Source organism: Sorex araneus, chromosome 3 (genome assembly GCF_027595985.1).
Source record: "Sorex araneus isolate mSorAra2 chromosome 3, mSorAra2.pri, whole genome shotgun sequence".
NCBI lineage: Eukaryota > Metazoa > Chordata > Mammalia > Eulipotyphla > Soricidae > Sorex > Sorex araneus.
The window spans coordinates 226,961,712-226,985,799 of NC_073304.1; the positions used below are offsets into that span (position 1 = coordinate 226,961,712).

The 24,088-nt window shown below is 52.7% G+C and overlaps 1 protein-coding gene across 1 annotated transcript in view; it reads right to left on the reverse strand.

Moving 5' to 3' along the window:
* PITPNC1 (phosphatidylinositol transfer protein cytoplasmic 1) overlaps positions 1–24,088 on the reverse strand; it is a 262,102-nt gene that overhangs the window by 101,870 nt on the left and 136,144 nt on the right. Inside the window, exons 3-4 of the mRNA XM_055133683.1 lie at positions 17,697–17,785; positions 15,482–15,489 (exon numbers count right to left, since the gene is read on the reverse strand). Of these exons, the coding sequence (XP_054989658.1) occupies positions 15,482–15,489; positions 17,697–17,785 (97 nt within the window). The remainder of the gene's footprint in view (positions 1–15,481; positions 15,490–17,696; positions 17,786–24,088) is intronic.

A 24,088-nucleotide genomic window follows, 5' to 3' on the forward strand; every position in this document is an offset into this window, starting at 1 on the left:
CCATATGGTTCCCGGAGCACCATCAAGGGTAATTCCTGAGTGCAGAGCCAGGAGTAACCCCTGTGCATCGAAGGGTGTGACCCCAAAAGAAAAAAAGAAAGAAACATCAGAGGGAAATAACAAACTCCCAAGGCCAATAGAAATGAAGAATGGGAGAACCGGTCTTCAGTAAGAAGCCTGCCACTTTGGGGCATGGGTGGGGTCAGGACAGGGGAGAGGACACGACAGTGGGGCTGGGAAGTGGTCACTCTGGAGGAGGGGGACGGGGTGCTGCCAGGAGGTCAAGTGTTAAGCATGGAACCCTCTCGGTCACTACTGTGAACCTCAGCACCAACACTTATCATTCAATGGCTGTCACGGGGGCAGGTGGAGAATTGGGGACACTGGTGGGGGGCAGCAGACACTGGTGAAGGGATGGGTGCTGGGACATTGGATGTGTGAAGCCCAAACAGGAATAACTTTGTCATTCATGGTGACTGGTAGCACTGTAGCACTGTCATCCGGTTGTTCATCAATTTGCTCGAGCACCAGTAACGTCCCCATGGTAAGACTTGTTGTGACTGTTTTTGGCATATCGAATATGCCACGAGGAGCTTGCCAGGCTCTGCTGTGCGGGCGGGATACTCTCGGTAGCTTGCTGGGCTTTCCAGGACGGACGGAGGAATTGAACTCAGGTTGGCCGCATGCAAGGCAAATGCCCTACCCGCTATGTTATCGCTCCAGTCATGGTGACTAAATTTAAAAAATAAAATAAAATGACAGCGTCACTGTCATAGGGGGCTTAGCTGACATCATGGGGTGCCCAGAGCCAGGCCGTGTCTGGAACGAGAGTAATGGGAAACGTGGCCTGGCCACTGGCACAGCTCCCGAGTAGTCTGTGTGGGAGGAAGAGAACTGGGGTGGGGTGGGGGGGGCCCCCAAGGCATAGGGACCAGGGAGTCTCTGGGCTTGCTGGAGGGGGTCGCAGCAGGAGACACAGGATTTGTCTTTCCGGTGCTGAGGCAGGACCCGGCGTGTCCTCCAGGCTGCCTCCCTGCCCTCCTCTCCCCCCCGGAGGCCCCTGGCAGCTGCCACTTCTGTGCCAGTCCCCCTGCCCGGCTGGCAGCCCTCCCATCTCCTCCTGCCACGCTCGTGCAGGAGCAGAAGAACGTTCTCGGAACCTCGGAGACTTCTCTTCCCTAGACCCAGAGGTTTTTTTTTTTGGTTTTTGGGTCACACCTGGCAATGCACAGGGGTCACTCCTGGCTCTTCACTCAGGAATTACCCCTGGCGGTGCTCAGGGGACCATATGGGATGCTGGGATTAGAACCCGGGTCAGCCGCGTGCAAGGCAAACGCCCTACCCGCTGTGCTATCGCTCCAGCCCCTAGACCCAGAGGTTTTAATTCCTGCTGGTTCGCTGGCCTCATCGGCCCAAGCGAGGCTCCGCAGTGGGGGAGACTCACAGTGTTTAGAGGGAGCAGCAAGGGCCGAGCACGTGCCTCGCAGGTCTGAGGCCCTGGGTTTGAGGTTCGATCCCCAGCACTGCCGGAAGAAAACAGCACCCCAAAGCAGGACTTGGGCTGGCATTTGGGGCCCCTGGGGTCACATGAGATGCCCCTGTTTGTAGAAAGAGGGCTGGAGAGCAGAGTGAGGAAGCAGGCAGCAGGGGAGGCAGTAAAGGGGGCCTCATCTTGGGAAGGGGGGGACAGCGCTTTGACAGTCATTTCAACCCTTCCTCGCCTCCAGCTCCTCCCCAGGGCCCACTCACTCCAGATCTGTAATCTTCTAGTTCACTACGAAAGTAAAATTCTCTCTCTCCCTCTCGCTCTTCCTCTCCCCCTCCCCCCTCTCTCTTTGCCTCTCTCTGTCTCTCTCTCTCTCTCCCCCTTGACCAGAAGTGCTGAGAATATCCTCATAAAATTCATTTTGTTGATCCTGAGTTTGTTTCGCCCTTAGCCCTGTAAAAATCGGAGTGCTGGGGAGAAATGCAAGGCAAACGAGCTCCTGTATCCGCCCCCTCAGGATGCTCCTGGATGAGATTTCTCCCTGGACCAGACAAGTCCAAGTCTAGCTGCTTCTACTGTCTGCACGGGCAGCTGCCTCTGTGTGCAGCCTCTGAGCATCTTCGACTTGACTTCCAAACCCTCCAGCACCCACCGGCAGGACTCTGATGAGACCGGGATCTCGGATCCCTGGGAGAGCCCTGCTACCTGCAGCTGAATGGCAGCAAAGCCGGGTGCATTGTGGAGTACCTGCACGCGTGCGCGCGCGCGCGCTCACACACACACACACACACACACACACACACACACACACACACACGCGCGTGCGCGCCTTTGTCCCTGGGGGGGGAAGGAGGATGCCAGGAAAGCGCGGTGGATGACCTGGGCTCCTGCAAGCCTCATTTCCAGACACAAGAACATCCCGGCTCAGGGTCGGGAAATGAAGCGGCTGATGCAAAATGCACGGCAGAACCGAATTTTCAATTCACTACAGACACGCTGTGGAAAAATGAAAGAGCTATTTTTAGACAAGTGATTGATTAAGGGTTGCTATGGCAATAAGAAACACTTCCCAGAACCAAAAAGAAAAAAGAAAGGAAGAAAGAACGAAATGTGAGTGCGTCTTAAAGATGAAGGGGGCAAATACGGGGGGGAAGGAGGGGCTGGGAATTTCAGAGTCAGCTTTGGGGGGTGCGGTGGGAAGGGGCCGGGGAGAAACAGCTCTCTGGGGGCTGCACTTCAGACCATGAGGAACTTCTGCAAGAACAAGACCCGGGAGGTGATTAAAGGCTCCCTAGGACCCCGAGTCCACGGCCCCTGGAAAATCTCTAAGCCGAGGCCATGAACCCTGCCCTCTGGAGGGGCGTTGGGAAGCCATCCTGGTGTTTCTGGAGGCAGAGGGTCTCCTCCCCAGCGGGGCTGACGGTGCCCAAGGCACGAGCTTGGCTTCTGAGTCTGTCTGTGGCCCCAAGAGCAGAAAGGAAGGCAGATGGGAGCCAGTACCAAGGGCTTCCAGCAAGGCCAAAGCAGGAGAAAGGGGGTCTCTGGGCTCCAGAGAGAGAGATTGGGGGGTGGAGACAGGTGTCGTGCATGGGGTCAGGCATGGGGTCAGCACCACCAGGAGTTATTCCTTACACGGATACAGGTGACCGTCACCTAAATGTCACCCGGGTCTCTGTCTCATGCGGGATGGATGCAGAACTCAGCGCATGCGCGCCTCAGCCCTCCCCTAGCTCCACGGGGCCTGTGCGCGGACTCGCCCCACACCCCGGCCAAGACAAGGAACGGAGAGCAGACGCATACTCTGACACGCAGGCGCGGGAACCGCCCGGCCCCGTGGGGTTGTGAGGTTGGGAGAACCGAGCTGCGCCTCTGGAGGGTTTGGGAGAGACTCCCTGTCTCCCTGACCACCAGCATTAGCCCATGCCAAAGATGTCCCCAGTTATCTAGGAACACAAAGGTGCCAGTGGACTTGACTTGAAGGTGCTCGTGGAACTTCCTTGAAGACATCGATTCTCTGGTGCTATAAACAATATTATTATATGAACCCTCTGTGATGATCCACTATCTCATCCTGGTCACTCCAAGGCCACCTGGGCTGTTTCACTTGAGACCATGGGACAATGATGAAGGCTGGTTTTGTTCCTACCTTTCGGGGCTAGAGCGATAGCACAGCGCGGAGGGCATTTGCCTTGCACGAGGCTGACCTGGGTTCGATTCCCAGCATCCCATATGATCCCCTGGGCACTGCCAGGAGTAATTCCTGATTGCATGAGCCAGGAGTAACCTCTGAGCATCGTCGGGTGTGACCCAAAAAGCAAAACAAAAACAAAAGAAAAAAGAAAAAGAAGAGAGAGAGAGAGAGAGAGAGAGAGAGAGAGAGAGAGAGAGAGAGAGAGAGAGAGAGAGAGAGAGAGAGAGAATGTTCTTACCTTTCACAAAGAGGAGATTTAGCTCCAGAACATTCTCAAAGGCTAGTGAGACAAGGCCTAACACTTAGGATTTACTTAAAGCCACTGGCCGCAGGGCCTTGCTCTTCCTACATAGTGGGTCTGTGTGGACAGGAGCTTCAGGATTCCCAGCACCTTCAAATACCTTTTCATTTTATTTGTCATTTTTTAAGGGCTTAAAAAAGTTCTCATTTGTTTTGGGGCCACACCTGGTGGTGTTCAGGGATTATTCCCAGTTCTGTGCTCAGGGATCACTCCCGGTGGGGCATGCGGGACCTTATGAGGTGCCGGGCATTGAACCTGGGTCGGTGTGTATGAGGCAAATGCCCTACTAAGCTATACTATCTCTCTGGTTCTGAAGTTTAAAAAAAATTTTTTTTGAGGGGGGACTCTGGTGATACTTAGGGGCTATTCCTGTCTCAGTGCTCAGGAGTTCCTCTTGGCAGTGCTCAGGGGACTACCTAGTGCCAGAGATTAAATCCAGGGATTCAACATGCAAAGCCCATATTCCAGCCCTTTGAGATATCTCTCCAGCACCTGGATTTTATCACGTGGCTAGGTACTTTAAGCCACGGCAACATCTTCTGTGGCCCTGCTTGCCAGGATCACAGACAACTGAACTGTCCAGCAGTGGCCCTGAGCACATGTGGTGGAGGGGTCTGTACTCAAGACCTTATGCTTTCCAGGCAAGTGGCTGAATGCCTTTTTGCCTTTTTTTTTTGGTCCAAGCCTCTCGTTTTACCCTTCCACTGCTACAGAAGCTTTTTTTTTTCCTTTTTGGGTCACACCTGGCGATGCACAGGGGTTCCTCCTGGCTTTGCACTCAGGAATTACTCCTGGTGGTGCTCAGGGGACCTTATGGGGTGTTGAGAATCGAACCCGGGTCGGCTGCATGCAAGGCAAATGCCCTACCTGCTGTGCTATCACTCCAGCCCAACAGAAGTATTTTTTAAAGGAAGGTCTTTATAGATTTACTTCTCTTTTGTACATGTAAGTGTTTTAGCCACCACGCAGGGTGAAATGCAAAAGGAACAAGAGGAACTCTTTGGGTTTCTTTGGCTGTCTTAGCTTCCAGGGACCACCTCTGAGTTTCAAGATTAGGGGGTAGGCAGTAACAGCAACAAAAGTAATTGGGAAAAGAAGAAAAAAAAAAACGGCAAGTAAGATAGTTCTAGGAAAGTGAGGAGAGAAACACAAGAGGGGGTGGGATAGGAAAAAATTTTGAAGTAAAAAGAAGAAAAGGAACCGGGCGTAATGAGAGAAAAGAAAGATGAATCATTTGGGAGTGACTTCCCAAATACGAGCTGCAAAGGAAGAAGTGTGGCCAGAAGAATGTGGCATCTGACAAAAGAGGGGGTGCAGAGAGGTAGGGGCGAGGGGCAGGCAGAGCAGGGAGCCCAGCAGGATGCAGCTGGAGCTTCAGCCCCCAGGAGGGAAAGCATGTACACGGCAGCCTTCCCCACACACACACACCCTCTGCTTCTCATTCACAGCACCCTTCATTCATTCGTTCGCTCATTCATTGAGGGAGCCTCTTCCTGTCTGCAAGTCCTCTGCCATGCTGAGCAACAGCCACACGGCAGAAGCCAGGCTGGGAGGGAGGAGTGTGAACGCATGAATGAAAGTTGGTTTTCTCAATGGCGCGGGTTTTGCCACTCGCGCTCCGGGGCAATCTGTGCAGGGGAATGGAATTCAGGCGCATCCCACCGCGGGCTGGACCTGTCACGGCAGAAATGAGCCAAGGGTGCGTGTGCATCCTGATGGCGTGTGAGAGAGGCGAGATGAGGACGGAGAGAGACGGGCAGAGCACGTCGGGGGAAAGCACGCCGCATGGACATGACAGAGGGGAAGATGAACGGAGGCTGGCACAGGGCCACCAAGGGCACGTGCAGAGTCTAAACCTTCTCTGCGTTCGAGGGTACGGCCACCCCTCTCGTCCAAAGGGCACATCGCTCACTTAACACTTTAGTGATCTGGAAGATCAGGAGGAGCCGGGCGTGATTTTGCATGCGTTTGACTGAACGGCTGAAATGTCTCTTTCAGCGTGCCCCTAACTGTCTGCATTCTGTCGGCTTTAAACAGCAGGAAATCCGAGCTCTCCCACTACTCCCACTTGGATTACCGTGACCTCACGGACCCGAACGAACACAAGTGCACAGGGGTGAATATGAAGTGGTAGAAGAGATTCTAATCTCTTCAGAACCACATGTGCAAAACAAAAAACAAAGGGGAATGTCCTAGTAAAATCATTTTGGGCAGGTGGTGGTGGTAGGTTTACACCCAGTGATGCTCTGGGGTTACTCCTGACTCTGCACTCAGGAGTTACTCCTGGCAGTGCATGGACGACTCTATGGGATGAATGGGATGACAGGGATCTAACCTGGGTCGGCTGTGTGCAAGGCAAGCTCCCTACCCACTGTACTATCTCTTCTTCCTCTTAGTAAAATCTCATACCGAAAATGTCTTTAAACCAACACTGGGTTTTTTGTTTGTGTTTCTTTTTCTTCCTCTATTTTTTTTTTCTTTTTTGGGTCGGACCTGGTGATGCACAGGGATTACTCCTGGCTGTGCACTCAGGAACCACCCCTGGCAGTGCTCAGGGGACCATATGGGATGCTGGGATTCAAACCTGGGTCGGCCGCATGCAAGGCAAATGCCCTTCCCGCTGTGCTATCACTCCAGCCCCCCTCTTTTTTTTTTTTTTTGCTTTTTGGGTCACACCCAGCGAAGCTCAGGGGTTACTCCTGGCTCTGCACTCAGGAATTACTCCTGGCGGTGCTTGGGGGACCATATGGGATGCCGGGGATCGAACCCGGGTCGGCCGCGTGCAAGGCAAACGCCCTACCTGCTGTGCTATCACTCCGGCCCCCCCTCTTTTTTTTTTAATGGAAAAAAAAAGTGTGTAGAGTAAACTTGCTGAGTGGAGGTTTTATCTTTTTTTTTTTTTCTTTTTGGGTCACACATGGTGATGATCAGGGGGTTACTCCAGGCTCTGCACTCAGGAATTACTCCTGGCGGGGCTCGGGGGACCATATGGGATGCTGGGAATAGAACCCGGGTCGGCTGAGTGCAAGGCAAAGGCCCTCCCCGCTGTGCTGCTGCCCCAGCCCCGAGTGGGGTTTAAATAGGTCCAGCTAAGGCACAGGCTCCACCCGGCACAGTTAGATCCCTGACACCACCTGTGATTCCCCCAACCATGACCAGGGGTTACTCCCGAGCACAGAGCCAGGAACAGCCCCACGCACTGCTGGGTGTGTCCCCTTCACCCCAAACAAAACTAGAAAGACAAAGTGTTAAGATGGAAAACCCCAACGGAGAAGCCGCCCAGCCCCTCTCCATCCAGAATAACCTTATTCCTTTCCTCTCCCCAGGCACCCACCCAGGGGGATGCTGGGAAGTGAGGACCAGTTAACCGGGCTGTGTGACCAGGCAGTCTCTGGTTCTCGCAACCAGCCAGTTGTTTTCTAACCAGAAATCACTGCCAACGTACAAGGTTCCTGCCACCCGCAGGCCCCATGCACGCAGCCGCAGCTGTGTAAACTATAAAGGAACTTACAGGCTGTGTCCTGACTCTGAACAGCACTTTTGTGTGTGTTGTGTTTTGTTCAGGGGGTCACACGGGTGGTGCTCAGGGCTTGCTCCTGACTCTGTGCTCAGGGATCACTCCTGGTGGGCTTGCCAGGGATCAAACTCGGGCTAGCCGTGTGCAAGGCAAAACCCTGCTCACTGTACTATTGTTTTGGTCCCATAAAAAACTTTTCTTTTTTTGCTTTTTGGGTCACACCCGGCGATGCACAAGGGTCACTCCTGGCTCTGCACTCAGGAATTACCCTTGGCGGTGCTCAGGGGACCATATAGGATGCTGGGAACCGAACCTGGGTCGGCCGCATGCAAAGCAAACGCCCTACCCGCTGTGCTATTGCTCTAGCCCCATAAAAACATTTTAAATACATATATGTATAATACACACTATGTATGTGTGTGTATTTATTTATATAAAAATTACTGTTGGGGCTGGAGCAATAGCAAGCGGGTAGGGCGTTTGCTTTGCATGCGGCCGACCCGGGTTCAATTCCCAGCATCCCATATGGTTCCCTGAGCACTGCCAGGGCTGCCAGGAGTAATTCCTGAGTGCAGAGCCAGGAGTGACCCCTGTGCATCGCCAGGTGTGACCCCCCCCAAAAAAAAGTACTGTTGCGAGTGCTTAAAACACCAACCATCATCTTATTTGAATGACAAGAATCTTTTTTTTTCTGCTTTTGGTTTTGGGGCCACACCTGGTGGTGCTCAGGGCTTACTCCTGGTTCTGTGCTCAGGAGTTACTTTCTGGAGGTACTCATGGGACCATATGCAATGCTGGGGAACAAACCCGAGTTGGCTACATACAAGGCCAAGTACCCTCGCCCCTGTACTAGCTTTCTGGCCCCAAGTGAATGATAGTAATCTTTAGGCAACATATTAGCTTACCCATCCCATTGCTCATCGATTTGCTCGAGCGGGCACCAGTAACGTCTCCATTGTGAGACTTGTTACTGTGTTTCACATATCGAATACGCCACGGGGAGCTTGCCAGGCTCTGCCATGTGGGCGGGATACTCTCGGTAGCTTGCCAGGCTCTCTGAGGGGGACGGAAGAATTGAACCCGCCGGGTCAGTCACGTGCAAGGCAAACGCCCTACCCGCTGTGCTATCGCTCCAGCCCATAACAGAAAATAACATTTCCTGAAACAGAATCAATCCTCAGGTCTATATAGTGGTTACCAAATAGTTCTATCTAGAGAGTAACCTCTAGGGTTCACCTCTAGAGTTTCAAACTCTGACTTTGCAAAATCCAAACTCCCATGGGGTACTAAGAACGGGAACAGCTGCGTCTTACACTCCTTTTGGCAGATTCACAATGTGGGTTGGAACACTAAAGGCTCTGAGAAGTCCTGCAACAATGAAATCTGTTTAACTCTGCATAACCAGGCTGCTCCTTACTTTACTGGCCATGCATCACCTGAAGGATAATTCTAATAATTGGCTGAGTGCCATCCCAGTGGCCCGGTGAGGCTGCCTTCGTGTGATCCCTGATGGATGCCACAACACCGTGTACCATCTTTGACTTACTACAACTAATTTTGCGAGCACAGCAACCAATTGTGTGACCTCCCCACCCCCGTCCTAACAACAACCAACAAACTAAAAATAAAGAAGGGAAAAAAGTTAAAATAATAATAACAACAACAATAATAACAGCTACAGTGACCATCAGACTTCCCACCGAAATTTTCTTGAATACTCAAGATTTTTCCACACGATCATTCTGTCTCTATTTATTGGCCACCAGCTTCCCGCCACGCCTCCTGTCTCTCAGCATCTCTTGGCGGTGAATTATCTTCAGCCCTGGGCGACTCGGCACTGCCCCCAGCCTCCAGTGCTGTTTCCTCAATCCGGTCCCTTCTGAGTGCCCATTTCCACGGCCCCATTTCTAAAAAGGGGCCCCTTTCCTCTGCCTCATCCCGGCCCCAAGTGACGCCGCTGTGATGTGGCAGAGACAAGAGCCACCGCCCAGCCATCTAACCCCGACCCTGGTCCCCTGGGAAGGAAACACGCCAGGATCTTGCTGTGCGAGCACAGTGGACGTGAGGGCTGAGACGGCAACATGCCCTCCCTCCGGAATTTTCTTCTCACTAAGACGAAACCAGGCTCGCGTGCACCTGCGCCTGTGTGTTAGTTCTCTAACTCCGTGCTTCCCTCTTCCCTTTGGCGGGAAGGAGGGTGGCCGTGGGGGGAAGGAAAGGAAGGACCTGAGAGGAATCAAGGTCACCCCTCAAGGGTACGAGAAACCGACGGGGACCGAGACCTCCAGGGAAGTTCCGGTGTAGGACAGCTAAGGGAAACGCCTACAGGACTCAGGCCGCCCCGACCACCGCTCGGAGGAGAAGGGGCCCGGGTCCCCCTGCTGTCCAGCTCCCAACCACCCTCTTCATGGTCCATCTCGCCCACCTCACCCCTGAAATAGCTCAAGAGAGTCGGAGGCCGGAGCTGCAGTCTAGCGTTTGCCTTGCATGTAGCCGACCCAGGTTCAATTCCCAGCATCCCATAAGGTTCCCCAAGCACCGCCAGGAGTCATTCCTGAGTGCAGAGTCAGGAGTCAGCCCTGAGTATCGCCGGGTGTGACCCAAAAAAGCAAAAAGATAAAAGAGTCAAAGGCTCTCTCGGGCTGGGCCGGAGCGATGGTACAGTGGGTAGGGCGTTTGCCTTGCACGCGGCCGACCCGGGTTCAATCCCCGGCATCCCATATGGTCTCCCCAGCACCGCCAGGAGTAATTCCTGAGTGTCACTGGGTATGACCCCAAAAGCAAAAATAAAGGCTCTCTCAGGCAAGAGCAGTTTCTCTCTCCCCAGCCCACACCCACGTGAATCGTCTACCTCCTCCCCGCTGCTCCCTCCTGCCCTCACGCCGACACACGCCAAGGCGGCTTCTGTGGCCTCTCACCGAGAGACAACTTTTGTGTCGAGCACTGATTATGGCCACAAAATGAACAATGGAGCCACGGTGCCTGCGAGGCCACGGTGAGCAACACCCAGGTCCAGATGTCCGAATCCAGACAAATGAGGGCCACTGTGCAACGGGGAGGACCCTTGCCTTGCACGAAGCTGACTGCGTTTGATCCCTGTCATCCCAAATGGTCCACCCGAGTCCTCACCCCCGCCCCCACGAGCACCCCAGGAGTGATCCCTGCGTGCATAGCCAGGAGTAACCCGAGCATGGTCGGGTGTGGCCCCCAAAGGAAAACCAGCCAACAAAATCCAGACAAAGGAGAAGAGAGACCATTCCTCTCCCCACACCGACCCAGGCCCGAGTAACTGCCGGGGGCTGAGCTATGTTTGTTCTCCAGCACAATGCTAAAAAAAAAAAAAAAAATCATAATAATCTGTGACACAAGAGGCAGCCGGCACCCTTGGGAACCTTGTTTTGTGACTTTACAAACTTCACGAGCACTGGCGGGTTTTTAAGAACCAGCTGGCTGCTCTGTGCTCTGGAAACGGGTGCACTGTTCATTGTGAAATTAAGATCTCCCTCCCACCCCCCAAAACTGAGCTGAAGACATTTTTTTCCACTTCCTCTGCGAATAGCACTTCCACACCATCACACACACACACACACACACACACACACACACACACACACACACACACACACGGAGTCACTCGGGGATAAGAAAGCTTTTAAGTCTCGGTAACTGTGCTAATGCGGGCTCCCTGGTGTCCTTCCATAGAAAGTTCTCCCGGCTGGATTCTGTCACGAATGAGGACAGCCTGAGGTCTCAGCAATAGGCTGAACACTCAGCTGGATCTCGGGGGGCTGGGGCAGACACCCGAGCTTCTGGGCACCCCTCAGGGAGCTCCCGGCTGGCAAACCCAGATCCCCACTGCCTTCTGGAAGGTCACGTGCCATGCGGAAATTCTCTCCTTTGGAAACTGGCAGGAAAAAAAACGGGCTTTGGAAGGACATTCTAAGAGGGCAAGAGGACTTAAGTGGCATGGGGTGGGCTGCAGGTGGCAAAGATTAAGCAAATGAAACAGGGGCACAGGGTGGCAATGGTGCAGGGGCAAAGGGATGGCTCTGCATGCAGCTGATACGGCATATGGTCCCCTGAGCACTTTCAGTGGTGACCCCTGAGCACAGAGCCCGAAACAGCCCCCGAGCACTGAAGGGTGTGGTCCAACGCCCCAAAAAAGAAAAAAAAAAGAACAAAGTATGAAGACAGGGGCGGGGGTGTGGGGGGTGGGTGTGGGCCGGCATCCTGAATCCCGGGGGCAGAGTCTGTAGTCAGAGTGGAGAGTGTGGCATCGGGGCAGAGAGAAAAGGTCCGTGGAGAGGCTAGAGCCATAGCACAGCAGATAGGGTGTTTGCCTTGCATGAGGCTGACCCGAGTTCAGTCCTCGGCATCCCATATACTCTCCCAAGCACCGCCAGGCGTAATTCCTGAGTGCAGAGCCAGGAGCAACCCCTGAGCATCGCTGGGTGACCCAAAACACACACAAAAAAGGAAAGAAAATAACAGGCACGTGGAGTGTATGCCCGCAGGAACAGGAGAACTTCAGAACCAACGCGTGGGCCTGCAAGAGGGGAACGCCCCCATGAGAGACCCGGCCCATCACTGGGGGACACGGGGGACAAGAAGGGCCGTTCCAGGTTAGGGACCAGCCAGCCGAGGCTTCAATGCACGCCTGGCCTGCGTCTCCTCACGGCCGGCTCAGTAGCCTGCTGGTCTCGGGTGAGGATTCTGGGACCACCTGGGTCTGAGCATCTACCTCCCAGCATGATGGTACTTCAAGGGGGGCTTTGGAGGTGGCTGGGTTCAGAGGCCTGGCAGGGTACGAGCTCTCAGCCGACAACGAACTTCTCATGATTCCACTAAGGCAGCCCTGGAAAACTCCTCCGAGAAGGGCTGGATCTGGGAGGAATGGACAGAAACACACACACACACACACACACACACACACACACACACACACACACACACACACACACACACATATACATACACACCCAAGATCCCAGTAAAACTCAGGCAAAAGTTCCCATGACAACTACGTGCGCGCGCACACACACACACACACACACACACACACACACACACACCCCAAGATTCCAGTAAAACTCAGGCAAAAGTTCCCATGACAACTGGGTGCATTTTTTTTTTTTGCCACACCTGGCAATGCTTAGGGGTTCCTCCTGGCTCTTCACTCAGAAATTACTCCTGGCGGTGCTCAAGGGACCATATGGGATGCTGGGGGTCGAACCCAGGTCAATCGTGAGCAAGGCAAACGCCCTCTCCACTGTCCTATTGCTCTGGCCCCAACTCTGTGTATCTTGTTCCCACATAATCTTAGGAGAAACAGAATCGTGACTGTGCTTTCCAGCGACTGCACGGTGTGATTAGAAACAAAGGTCATGGTCCCCCACCCAATCCTCCAGGGAGCCCCCCCCAGCTCTCTGAGGCTGCACAGGTGTACACAAGTGGCCAGAGAGGCCCCCGGGAGGGTTGTCTGAAAACGTGCACTGGACACCGAATCACAAACTAACTTTCCCATTTCATTTCTCCAGGTCGCCCTTCCCCGCCCCCACCAAAGTCACAGGACGGTCATGAGTTTGCAGAGAACCAGGACGTCAGCCCTCGGGGCAAGCCAAGGTGACCGACCGCCAAGGCTCCCAGGCAGCGTGCGTGCGGGAGAAGGTGTAGTATTGATTTCATTTCAGATGAGATGCCCTGATACCAGCTTTCGGAGAAGCAGAAAGCGGGAAGGCCTCAGCCCTGGGGAAAGGCGCACACATCGGGCCTTGGACCATTAGCATCCCGGCCAGTCTGGCTCTGCACCGCAGGCTGCTCGGAAGGTACTAGAATGTTGGCCTACTAATCCACCTTAAGAGCTTTGAGAAGGGCTGCTCCCAGCCCTGCCCAGTATGTAAACGCAAACAGCCCCTTCCCAGGCGTTTGCCTTGCACCAAGCATAGACTGAACACTTCCTGCGGAATATTTCATGTGATCTCACAGGAGGCTAATTCTGACGCGCTCCCCACTATGGGGAAAGGGCAAGGGGGTCACTAAGTCAATGATGGTCGGAGGGACCGCTCGGGATGGGAGATGTGTGCTGAAGGTAGATAAAGGACCAAACGTGGTAACCTCTCAGTATCTGTATTGCAAACCATAATGCCCCAAAGTAGAGAGGGAGTATGGGGGAAATTGTCTACCATGGGGGCAGAGAATGTGCAGTGATGAAGGGATGGCTGTTCGATCACTGTATGACTGAAACTCAACTATGAAAGCTTTGTAACTGTATCTCACAGCGATTCAATTAAAAAAAAAAAAGAAAGAAAAAAGAAAGAAAAAGAGAGAAAGGACAAGGATGTGCATGAGCTCGGACGGACCAGGCCACAGCGGGTTCTAAGGCCTTATTCCTGGACACTGTGCAGTTACTCGAAGGCACGGAACTGGGGGGAAAGCAGCTACCATTGGGCCTGTTAGGTCCTGGTGCTGGAATCTTGTAAACGAGTATCTGGACCCAGCTGGGTGGGTCACAGCTGACTGCGCCCCTGCCGTCTCACACCGTCTAGCTGCTGCCACAGCAAAAAAGGGCCTTTCAGGAAAGAGAAGGTGCCTCTGTGTCGTGTGTCAGATCACCGGGTCCTTCCCCACTCAGCTCGATGAGAGAGGCCGACACCAGCGCAGAGAAGCTATTCAGGGGCCAATCAAGTTAGATGTATAGGCTGCTCCCCTGACTGCTCGGGTGGAGAACATGTATTTCACCACATCATTTTTGTGATGTCACGAACACCGGGGAGGGGGCAGAGGGGATAGATAGCTATATATCCCTATAATTTTAACATCCAAGCAGGAAGAACATAATTAACTACAGTCTTTGAAATGGAATCAACGTGATTTCATGGAAAACCATGAATAACATTCTGTGCTTTATTTATTGAACTGTTTTGTCTTTTTGGTGATACTCAGGGCTTATTCCTGGCTCTGTACTCAGGAATTACTCCTGGCGGTGCTCAGGGAACCCTATGGGATGCCAGAGATTGAATCTGGGTCTGCTGTGTGCAAGGCAAATGCCTTAACTGCTGTACGATGGCTCTGGCCCCACCATTCCAAGTGTTTTAAACTTCCTAGGGGACAAGTGAAAACCTATTTATCACATCTGGACACCAGTGAGGTCCCTCAGGAACTTCAGCGAGTGGTAGGTGGCAGGCAGGGCTGAGGACGCCAGCCCACTCTGACGCTCAAGCCAGCAATGCTAATATTGTCTCTGTTGGGCCTTTGGAACCATCCGTAATTCACGCATTAATGTTGCTGTTTGAGAACTATCTATAACATAGAGTGCCAGGTAGAGTGGGTACCATGCCCAGGCCAAAGATACAATGAGGCCATTCCTTCCATTTCTTTCTTACTATCTCTTTTGTTTGGAATCTTGTGTAAGATCCAACCAACTCGTCACAGTTCAGGTAACCATTTTTCTTGCTATGGCTGCTTGATCCATAGGTCACTGGGAAAAATGCACCAACCGAAAATGCCCCAACACATGAGCTAATAGGAGCCCTTCTTTCTGCATGTGAGTAAGGTCTCAAAAGGCACCCAGATTCCAGGGCACTGCAGTGACCAGTTCAGACTCCAGGACACTGCAGTACCCACCTTCCCGGCCTCAAGAATATGTCCCATCTTCCATGGATAACTGCCATCATCCCTTAATGCATTTCTAGAAACTGTTCTTCTATGACGCTAAACGATCATCAGTCAAACTATTTAACTATACAAGCTAAAGTAAAATTTGCAAAGTGACAAGCAAGGCATTTTAAATGAACACTCACAGTTTGAACAAATGAGAACATTCAAGTTATTGCATTGTATAAAACTGTATAATAGCTTACACTTATTTCTCTTGTGAATTATTCCACCCCCTTTATATTTCATTGATAAGATGAGAAGGACAAGGAAAGTTCCAATTACTCCACTGATCTTAGCCTGGATGTATAAAAATGATTAAGTAAGACTTACTGTGTATTCTGGTTCCAGATGTTCATTTAGACAAGAGGGAAAAAGAAAAAAGAGAGACAAAATTAGGATTTAGGCCACACTTTTATAAAACCACAGAACTAATGAATACTGATAAATTATCATTATTAAAAATGTGATATAGAAAACTTCCAAAAATTAAACTTTCATAAATGCCAAATGTGTCCATGTTCGCTCTTGAAATTCTTTCTTATGATATTTCTGTAGTTGGGTTGATAGGGCTGTAAGACAAGATTCAATTAGCCTACAGGTTTACGGCTAATTAAAGCCCAAAGACTTGGCATTATGAAAGCAGAATTCAAGACTAATAATTTCAGTGGAGCATTTCATTAACCACAAAGGAAACTTTTTAAGTAGAAAAGCAATAATAAGAATACAATACAAAATAAATAATTTATGTCCTGCCTTGGGGGCAGAGCTTGGGGGTCAGGGCGGAAACGAAATACGGTGGTGGGTAGGTGTAATAATGGTGGGATTGTGTTGGAATATTAAATGTAACAAATTATTGTGAACAACTTTTAAAAATTAAAAAAAAAAGAGCAATAAGAGCTTGTTAGAGAGTCCAACGGGCTCTTGAATTTTTGCATGTTTGAGTGCAGGAACCAAACCCCAGATTTTTTTGGCCAGGGTTTCTAATTAGGTATCAGTAAAGGTTAACATCTCTCCCTGTCGAGAATAAAAATGATCTTAAAAGTCTTCATATTTGGGGCTGGAGCGATAGCACAGCGGGTAGGGCGTTTGCTTTGCATGCGGCCGACCTGGGTTCGATTCCCAGCATCCTATAGGGTCCCCTGAACACCGCCAGGGGTGATTCCTGAGTACAGAGCCAGGAGTAACCCCTGTGCATCACCGGGTGTGACCCGGAAAGAAAAGAAAAAAAAGTCTTCATATTTATTCGTCACAAAGGCAACAGTGATAGAAGAGACCCCAAAGAATTATTTGCTCAAATAGACAAGGTGGTTTGGAATGTTTGGGAGGGAGAGGCACAAGATAAAACAAAACAACTTGTCTATAAGCAAATCACACCCTCAAATTATTTGGGGTGGGGCTGGAGCGACAGTCCAGCGGATAGGGCGTTAGCCTTGCACACGGCTGACCCGGGTTCAATCCCTGGCCTCCCATATGTCCTCTGAGCTCTGCCAGGACTAATTTCTGAGTGCAGAGCCAGGAGTAAACCCTGAACATCATTGGGTGTGACTCAAAAAAGGGAAAAAAAAATTGTTTGGGGATTATTGAGGACACAGAGAAATCAGGAGAATAAAACCTCTAGAAATGTCACTAAAAGAGGCCGCACTTTCCTTCCCCTGAAGTGGCAGTAAAGGGGGGTAGACATGTGCCTGCACACAGCTGACCCAGGGTCCATCTCTGTCATTGTATATGGTCCCTTGGCCACAGCCAGGAGCGACCCCTGAGCACAGAGCCAGGAAGAAGCCCTACGCTCTGCAGGGCGTTACCCAACTCATTCCTCAAACTGGGGACCAAAGAGATAAAACCAGGGGTAAGGCACTGGCCTTGCATCCCGCTAGCCCTGGTTCAAATCTCCGGCACTACACATGGGTCCCCTGCGCACCACCCTGAGCACCACCTCTTAGCACACAGAATCAGAAAGAGCCCGTAAGCAAAACAAACACACACAAAAAGTGGGCAGGGCCAGTGATGGACCGCAGGTGGGGCATTTGACCTGCAGGTGGCTAACTTGGATTCCATCCCCACCACCCCATCTTGCTCCCTGGGCCTCACCCAGAGTGATTCCTGGGCACAAAGCCAGGAGAAAGTCCTGCACCGAGGGGTGTGGCTCCAAAACTTAAAAACCCAAACCCAAAACCAAAAAAATCAAAACAAAACAATACAAACATACAATAAAAATTTTAAAAGGTCTGTGTGTGTGTGTGTGTGTGTGTGTGTGTGTCTGTGTGTAAGGGCCAGGGGATAGCACAGTGGTCAGCACGCCACATGCTCAGGCTCCGGCCCTATTGGTCCAGAATTATTGGTGGGGACCCCAGGCCTCCTGAGAAGCCCTTGGGTAAGGAGGAGGCACACGGGTGGGTTGAGTAGAACCCCCCTCCTCCATCCCCCCTTCAGCTAGGAGGAGCACTGGCCTCGAGGGACACAGCACGAGCCATCCCGGCAACCAGCAGGCCCTGACCGCAGCCGTGTGTGGGCACAGCCCCGCCACCCTCTCATACAAAGCGCTCACCTGTGATGGTGTAGGGATAATAGTTCCAAGCCTTCTCGGTGACATAAAATATTTTGGGAACAACAGCTCGAGCCCAGCTAGGCAGTTTGCTAAAATGAAAAAGAGAAAGAGACAGAGAGAGAGAGAGGGAAAAAAAAAAAAAGAACCATGAGTCTTTTCAGAGTCTTGCCATAGTGCCACAGCTTTTTGGGGAGGGGGACCTGGGGGGGGGAGTTGACCCCAAGTGGAGCGAGAGGTCCTCTGGGATGTCCCTTCCCTGTCACTGCCCTGAGTGGTGCCAGCCTCAGCCAATGTGGGACCGGAAGGCAGGAAGCTTGGCCCTCCGCCTCCCGGGGGGGTTGCACTCGGGAGACGGATGAAGAATGTTTTAGCCAAGCGGGAGGGGCTGGGCAGACAGGACAGCAGGCAAAGGGTACTTCGCCCTGCCCGTGACCCATCCCTGGGCTCAATCCCTGGCACCGCATATGGTCCTTCAAACACTGCCCGGAGTGATGCCCGAGCACAGAACCAGGAGTAAGCCCTGCGCACTGCTGGGTGTGGCCCCCCAGCCCAAATCTCTCTCTACCCCGACCATATTGGTGGTGGTTGGTGGGGGGAGGGGAGTAGAGGCAAATGTAAGACCAGGCATCCCCGGTGTGACGATCCACAGGAGCGCTATTCTGCAAATGGGTTAAAGCAGCCGACACAAGGGGCTGGAGCGATAGCACAGTGGGTAGGGCGTTTGCCTTGCACGTGGCCAACCCGAGTTCGATTCCCAGCATCCCATAGGGTCCTCTGAGCACCGCCAGGAGTAAGTCCTGAGTGCATGAGCCAGAAGTAACCTTTGCCGGGTGTGACCCAAAAAGGAAAAAAAAAATATGCAGCCGACACTAGTAAGTGCTGAGAGCAGGAGAAACAACAGCTGTTTGAAGAGAACAGCCCCCGACCTGAATCCCTGCTATAAAACATCGCCACGTCAGCCCCGGCGCTTGCTAATAAACAGGGTGGTTACAGATGTCCCAAGTGCGGTCACTCTGGATTTAGAGTACACCCAAACACCCCGGCTGGCTGGAGGACAGAAGAGCTTTGAGCCAGAGCCGTACAGAGGGGAGACGCAGCTACGTGGGGACGGAGGCAGAGACTGGGAAAAGCGGCCCCAAGCCCAGGAGCGCTCGGGGTTTGCTCCAGGCAGGAAAAGCTGGAGAGAGAGAGAGAGAGGCTGAGCACAGCCGCTGTGCAGAGCCCCCCAGAAACCACCGCCAACTGGCCTGCCCCAGACTTCCGGCCTCCAGCACCGGGGAAGCGTCCTCCTGGGCTGCCCTGTAGGGGTTTGCTGCAGTGCTTGCAAACAGACACAGGCCAAGGTGGAGTCCTGCACACCCCGGGGGCAGCCGGCTGCAGAAAATAACTTCTCAGACCCAGCAAAACTCAAGGGCACCGGTCGAAAGGTCTGCGGTGCAACAAATACTAATTAAGATGGGCTATTTCCCTTCGGAGGCCGAGAACAGTGAAATCCCCAACTATTCGACTGAACTGTGCAGCATGACGGGTTCTGGAATGTGTCTGCCTGCTTTGGTTGCCCCCAAGCTCTCTGCCCTGGGCTTCTCTGTCTTCTCTGCCAGTCGAGGCTGGCGTCATGGTTCTTTCCCAAGATCCTGGAGCGGATAATTGGGGTCTGGGATGGGGGTTTCCAGTGGAGCTGTACACCCAGAAAACCCCCCTCACTGGAGGGCAGCTTGTGGGGAGATGGACATCAAGAAACAGTGTGAGGGGGGGCTGGAGCGATAGCACAGCGGGGAGGGCGTTTGCCTTGCACGTAGCCGACCCAGGTTCGATTCCCAGCATCCTATTTGGGCCCCTGAGCACCGGCAGGAGTAATTCCTGAGTGCATGAGCCAGGAGTAGCCCCTGTGCATCACCAGGTGTGACCCAAAAAGAAAAACAAAACCGGAAACAGTGTGAATTCCACTTTGGGGCCAGAGAGATAGGACAGCGGCTAGGACACTTGCCTTACATGTGGCTCACCCAGGTTCAATCCCCAGCACCACATACGGTCCCCTAAACCAGGAGCACAGAACCAGGAGTAAGTCCCGACCACTGCAGGGTGGGGCCCTCAAAACAAACAAACAAATAAAGAATGACAAGGAGCATCTTGCTTCCACAGCCAGGGAAGAGCAGAGCGGGAGGGGTCAGTCGGAGAAATAACGAGAACCTCAAATTCCCTGGAATTTAAATGACATCCAGAGCCTGGAGAAGAAGTCTGTGTACCTTGGATGTCTTCTCGGATTGTTTCTTTTACTTCTGACAACATCCAGGCCCGGCTTTTTAAAAGACAAATAGGTCTTTCCAATGGCTGGCCCGGCCTGGCCTAACCTAGCCTGCTGGGTCGTTTATCAGCGCTAAAACAAACGGGACCATCAAGTGGCGTCTGTTCAAGGGGAGTGTCAGACGGGGGCGGGCTCTGGGCGGGGCCGAGCGAGCCTGGCTGTGTCAAGGTTCACACGCCAACTCTCCTGGTTGCCTTGACGCAGAATCTGTCACTCTGCTAAAACCATCTCGGCTGTCACGACTCACTGACTGACGTCTCCCTCAGAGTTAAAGAGGGCACCTGGGTGTTGTTTCTGGGACCACAGCCTAGGACGGATTATACCAGTCCCTGAAGCTGGAACGCAACCGAGGTGCCCGCGGAGAACGGAAAAATCGCAGTGGGTTTGCTTTGGGGAAAGGGCGGGATAGCAGAACTGCCCGCTCCCTTCTCTTCGCCCCACTCGCCGGGCAACCTGGCAGTGGGTTGTGTCGGAAGCTGTGGGTTCCATACCCTGACAAGTGTGTTTCTTGTGCTTCGTTTTGGCTGGGATTCGGGGACGGGAGGGCTTCGTCCTGACTCTGCGCTCAGGAATGACTCCTGGTTCTGTGCTCAAGGAGAGGCACGGGACCCTCAAAGGGCCTCCTGCAGGCGAAGTACGTGCTAGGCTGGAGAGTTCTTTCTTCCTCTAGCTCATGCCTCACGCGCGGGCAGTGCCGGGACGTGCAGAATGCCCAGTGCGCAGGCACGGCTTCGTGTAGACGGAGAACGTGTGTCTCCCTCCCAGCGACAGGGGATCCGAGCCCCATTCCCTCCTTTCACCACCCTGCACCTTCCCCCAGAGTACTAAGCTCCTCCCAAGAGCACTGTGGAGCCTAAATCCCCCGGCCTCCAGGACTCACTGTCCAATCCCTGCAAAGAGCCTCACCAAATGACATTCCGAAGCCACAAGCACTTTCTGGCAGGAAGATGAAAAGTATTCCCAATTTGCCACCCACTGTGAAATCCTGTGGGTAAAGGGTCAAGACTCCAGACTTTGGCACCTTAATCTTAGTTGCTTTATTATTTTTTTTTCTGGGGTGTGTGTGTGTGTGGGGAGAGGTGGCGGCCACACCCAGTGGTGCTCAGGGCTTACTCCTGGCAGGGCTCAGGGGACCACATGGGATGCCGGGGACTGAACCTAGGTCAGCTGCAGGCAAGGCAAGTGCTCAACCCACTGTCCTATCTTTCTGGCCCCAATCTGAGTCGTTTCATCTACCAAACCAAGTAGGGACTACAACACTCTGCCCAGGACCTTTTTATTTATTTATTTAAAATAAAAAAAATTATTTATTTATTACAAAGCTGTTCCTGATTGGATTTCAGTCATACAGTATTCCAACACCCATCCCTCCACCAGTGTCCCCAGGCCCCAGGTTCCCTCCCATCACCCCCCTCTGCCCACCTCTATGGCAGTCGCTTTTCTTTCTCTCTCTCTCTCTCTCTCTCTCTCTCTCCCCCCCTCCCTCCCCCTCCCTCCCTCTCCCTATCTCTCTGTCTGTCGGTCTCTTGGTCTCTGTCTCTCTCCCTCTCTCCCTCTCCATCTCTGTCTCTATGTCTCTCTCTCTCTCTCTCTCTCTCTCTCTCTTCCTCCCTCTCCCTCTCTATCTCTCTGTATGTCGGTCTCTCGGTCTCTCTGTCTCTCTCCCTCTCTGTCTCTGTCTCTCTCCTTTTTTGCCCAGGGCCTTTTCCCACAAGACACCCTAAGACACTAATCCAACATGGCAGACACCTGTCCGTGACTCTCCTTGGTCAAGTGTTCCCTGCTCTGACCTTCCCAAGCCAGGCCCAGAGGCGTGCACAACCAGCTCCACAACACGTTACTGGAGTATTTCAAAGCCCCTCACAGAACCACTGCACCCTGGGCTTCCCTCAAGAACATCATTATTCAAGTCAGTTTGGTGGAAGAAAGTAAAATTTATTTCGCCCTGCAGCCACAACTTATCAGGACAGTAAAGGAAAAGGGAAGGAAATTAGTCCCTCCTGTTGCTGTCACTTTGTGACGCCTTTTGTCACACAGCCTACAGGTCTGAGGGAAGCCTGTGTGTGAGTCAGACTCTGGTGTTTGACTGTCAGAGGCTCTCTCTGAGGAAAGTGCCCAGAAATCATGTCCCGTGGGTCCCCCAGGAGAGCCCCAACTTCCCAGTGACCCAACCCGGCCAGCCCCAGGCGTCAGACAGGGGAAAAGACGGACACCACTCCTCAGGCATCGAGATAAAGTGCTGGCTCGGAATGACACGTTTCTCCAAATACTTTTGTCCCTGCCTCACCCAAGATGGGCTTTTTTTTTTTTTTTTGCTTTTTGGGTCACACCCAGCGATGCTCAGGGGTTACTCCTGGCTTTGCACTCAGGAATTGCTCCTGGCAGTGCTTGGGGGAACCATATGGGATGCCGGGGATCGAACCCAGGTCGGCCGCATGCAAGGCAAACGCCCTACCCGCTGTGCTATCGCTCCGGCCCCAAGATGGGCTTTTTGAATGTTGGGCTGCACGCTTGAAGATTCAGGGCGACTGACTCAGATCAACCTACTGCGTGCCTCTGCCCACCACGGAGCCATGCACCGTAGCCAAGGTCTGGACACGACCCAAGTGGCCGGCTTCAGGGGCACAGAAACCCCACGTCTCTCCCGACACCCGATGGAATGCCACTCGGCTCGGAGGAAAGATGAAAATCTTGCCTTTCGCTCCAACCTGGCGAGAATGAGGGGGCAGTGCCTTAAGTGAAAGAATTCAAAAGGAGAAAGACAATATTGAATGATGTCCCACATGCGTGGAATAGGAAGAAACAAAGCAAGGGAACAGAAGACGACCAGTGAACGCAAATGCTCAGACTCGGGCAACAGAAGCTTATTTGCCCAGGAGTGGGTCAGGCTGGGGAGGAGAGGCAGGGAGGGAGGGGACGGGAGAGAAGGGCTGCATGCAGATCAGGTAGGGACCCTTGGGTGGAGGGTGTGTTTCAGTAACATCATAAGCCTTATGCATAAACACTCACACGATTGTAAGCCTTATTATCTCAGGGGAAGCAAAGAAGCTAAGCCAGTAAGCTGTTAAAGTCAATAAAATTGAGGGGCCAGAGAGATGGTACAGTGGTACCCTTGCCTTGGCACACGGCTGACCAGGGTTCCATCCCTGGCACCCCATCCGGTCCCCTGAACACCGCCAGGAGTTAATTCCTGAGCATTGCTAGGTGTGGCTCCAAAACCAAATAAGTAAAGAAACTGAGTCACTGTCACTATCACCCCGTTGCTCATCGATTTGTTCGAGCGGGCACCAGTAACGTCTCTCATTGAGAGACTTATAGTTACTGTTTTTGGCATATCCAATATGCACGGAGAGCTTGCCAGGCTCTGCCATGCGGGCTTGATACTCTCGGTAGCTTGCCGGGCTCTCTGAGAGGGGCGGAGGAATCGAACTCGGGTCGGCCACGTGAAAGGCGAACTCCCAACCACTGTACAAAGAGAACGCTGTACAAAGAGAAATGATCACCAGCGAGACTCGGGATCGCTGCCCACGAACAGCCTCTCCAGCTACTGATTAAGCTGCTTAGCAGCCATGATCCCAGAGACACACGAAGGAGTCTCGGAACCCAGTGGCTTTTGGCAGAAATGCATCCGGACTTCGCATTAGGTTACAGGCACTGGGTTACCCCAGGTGGGAAAAGGTGCCGTCCCACCGCCTACTCCCCCCAGGTGGTTCGGTGGCTGCCATCTTCCACAGGCCATTGGACAGTCAGGTATGGGCCCACAGTGACGAGACATGCAAGGCCTCATGGGATGGGGGTGGAGAAGGCCCTTGTCCTCCCCCAGCGAGACCCTGAGTTGCTGCCCACAAACGGTCCCGTTGCCTACTGATCAAGCTGCTTGACAGCCATGGTCCCAGAGACACACACACAAATCTCGTCTGTGTGTCTCTGTGTGTGTGTGTCTGTGTGTGTGTGTCTCTAGAGGGCAGAAATCCCTCCAGATTTAATTATTAAAATTTCAGAATTCCATATGTGCACTGGTGAAGGGATGGGTGTTTGAGCATTGTATAACTGAGACTTAAACCTGAAACTTTTGTAACTTTCCACA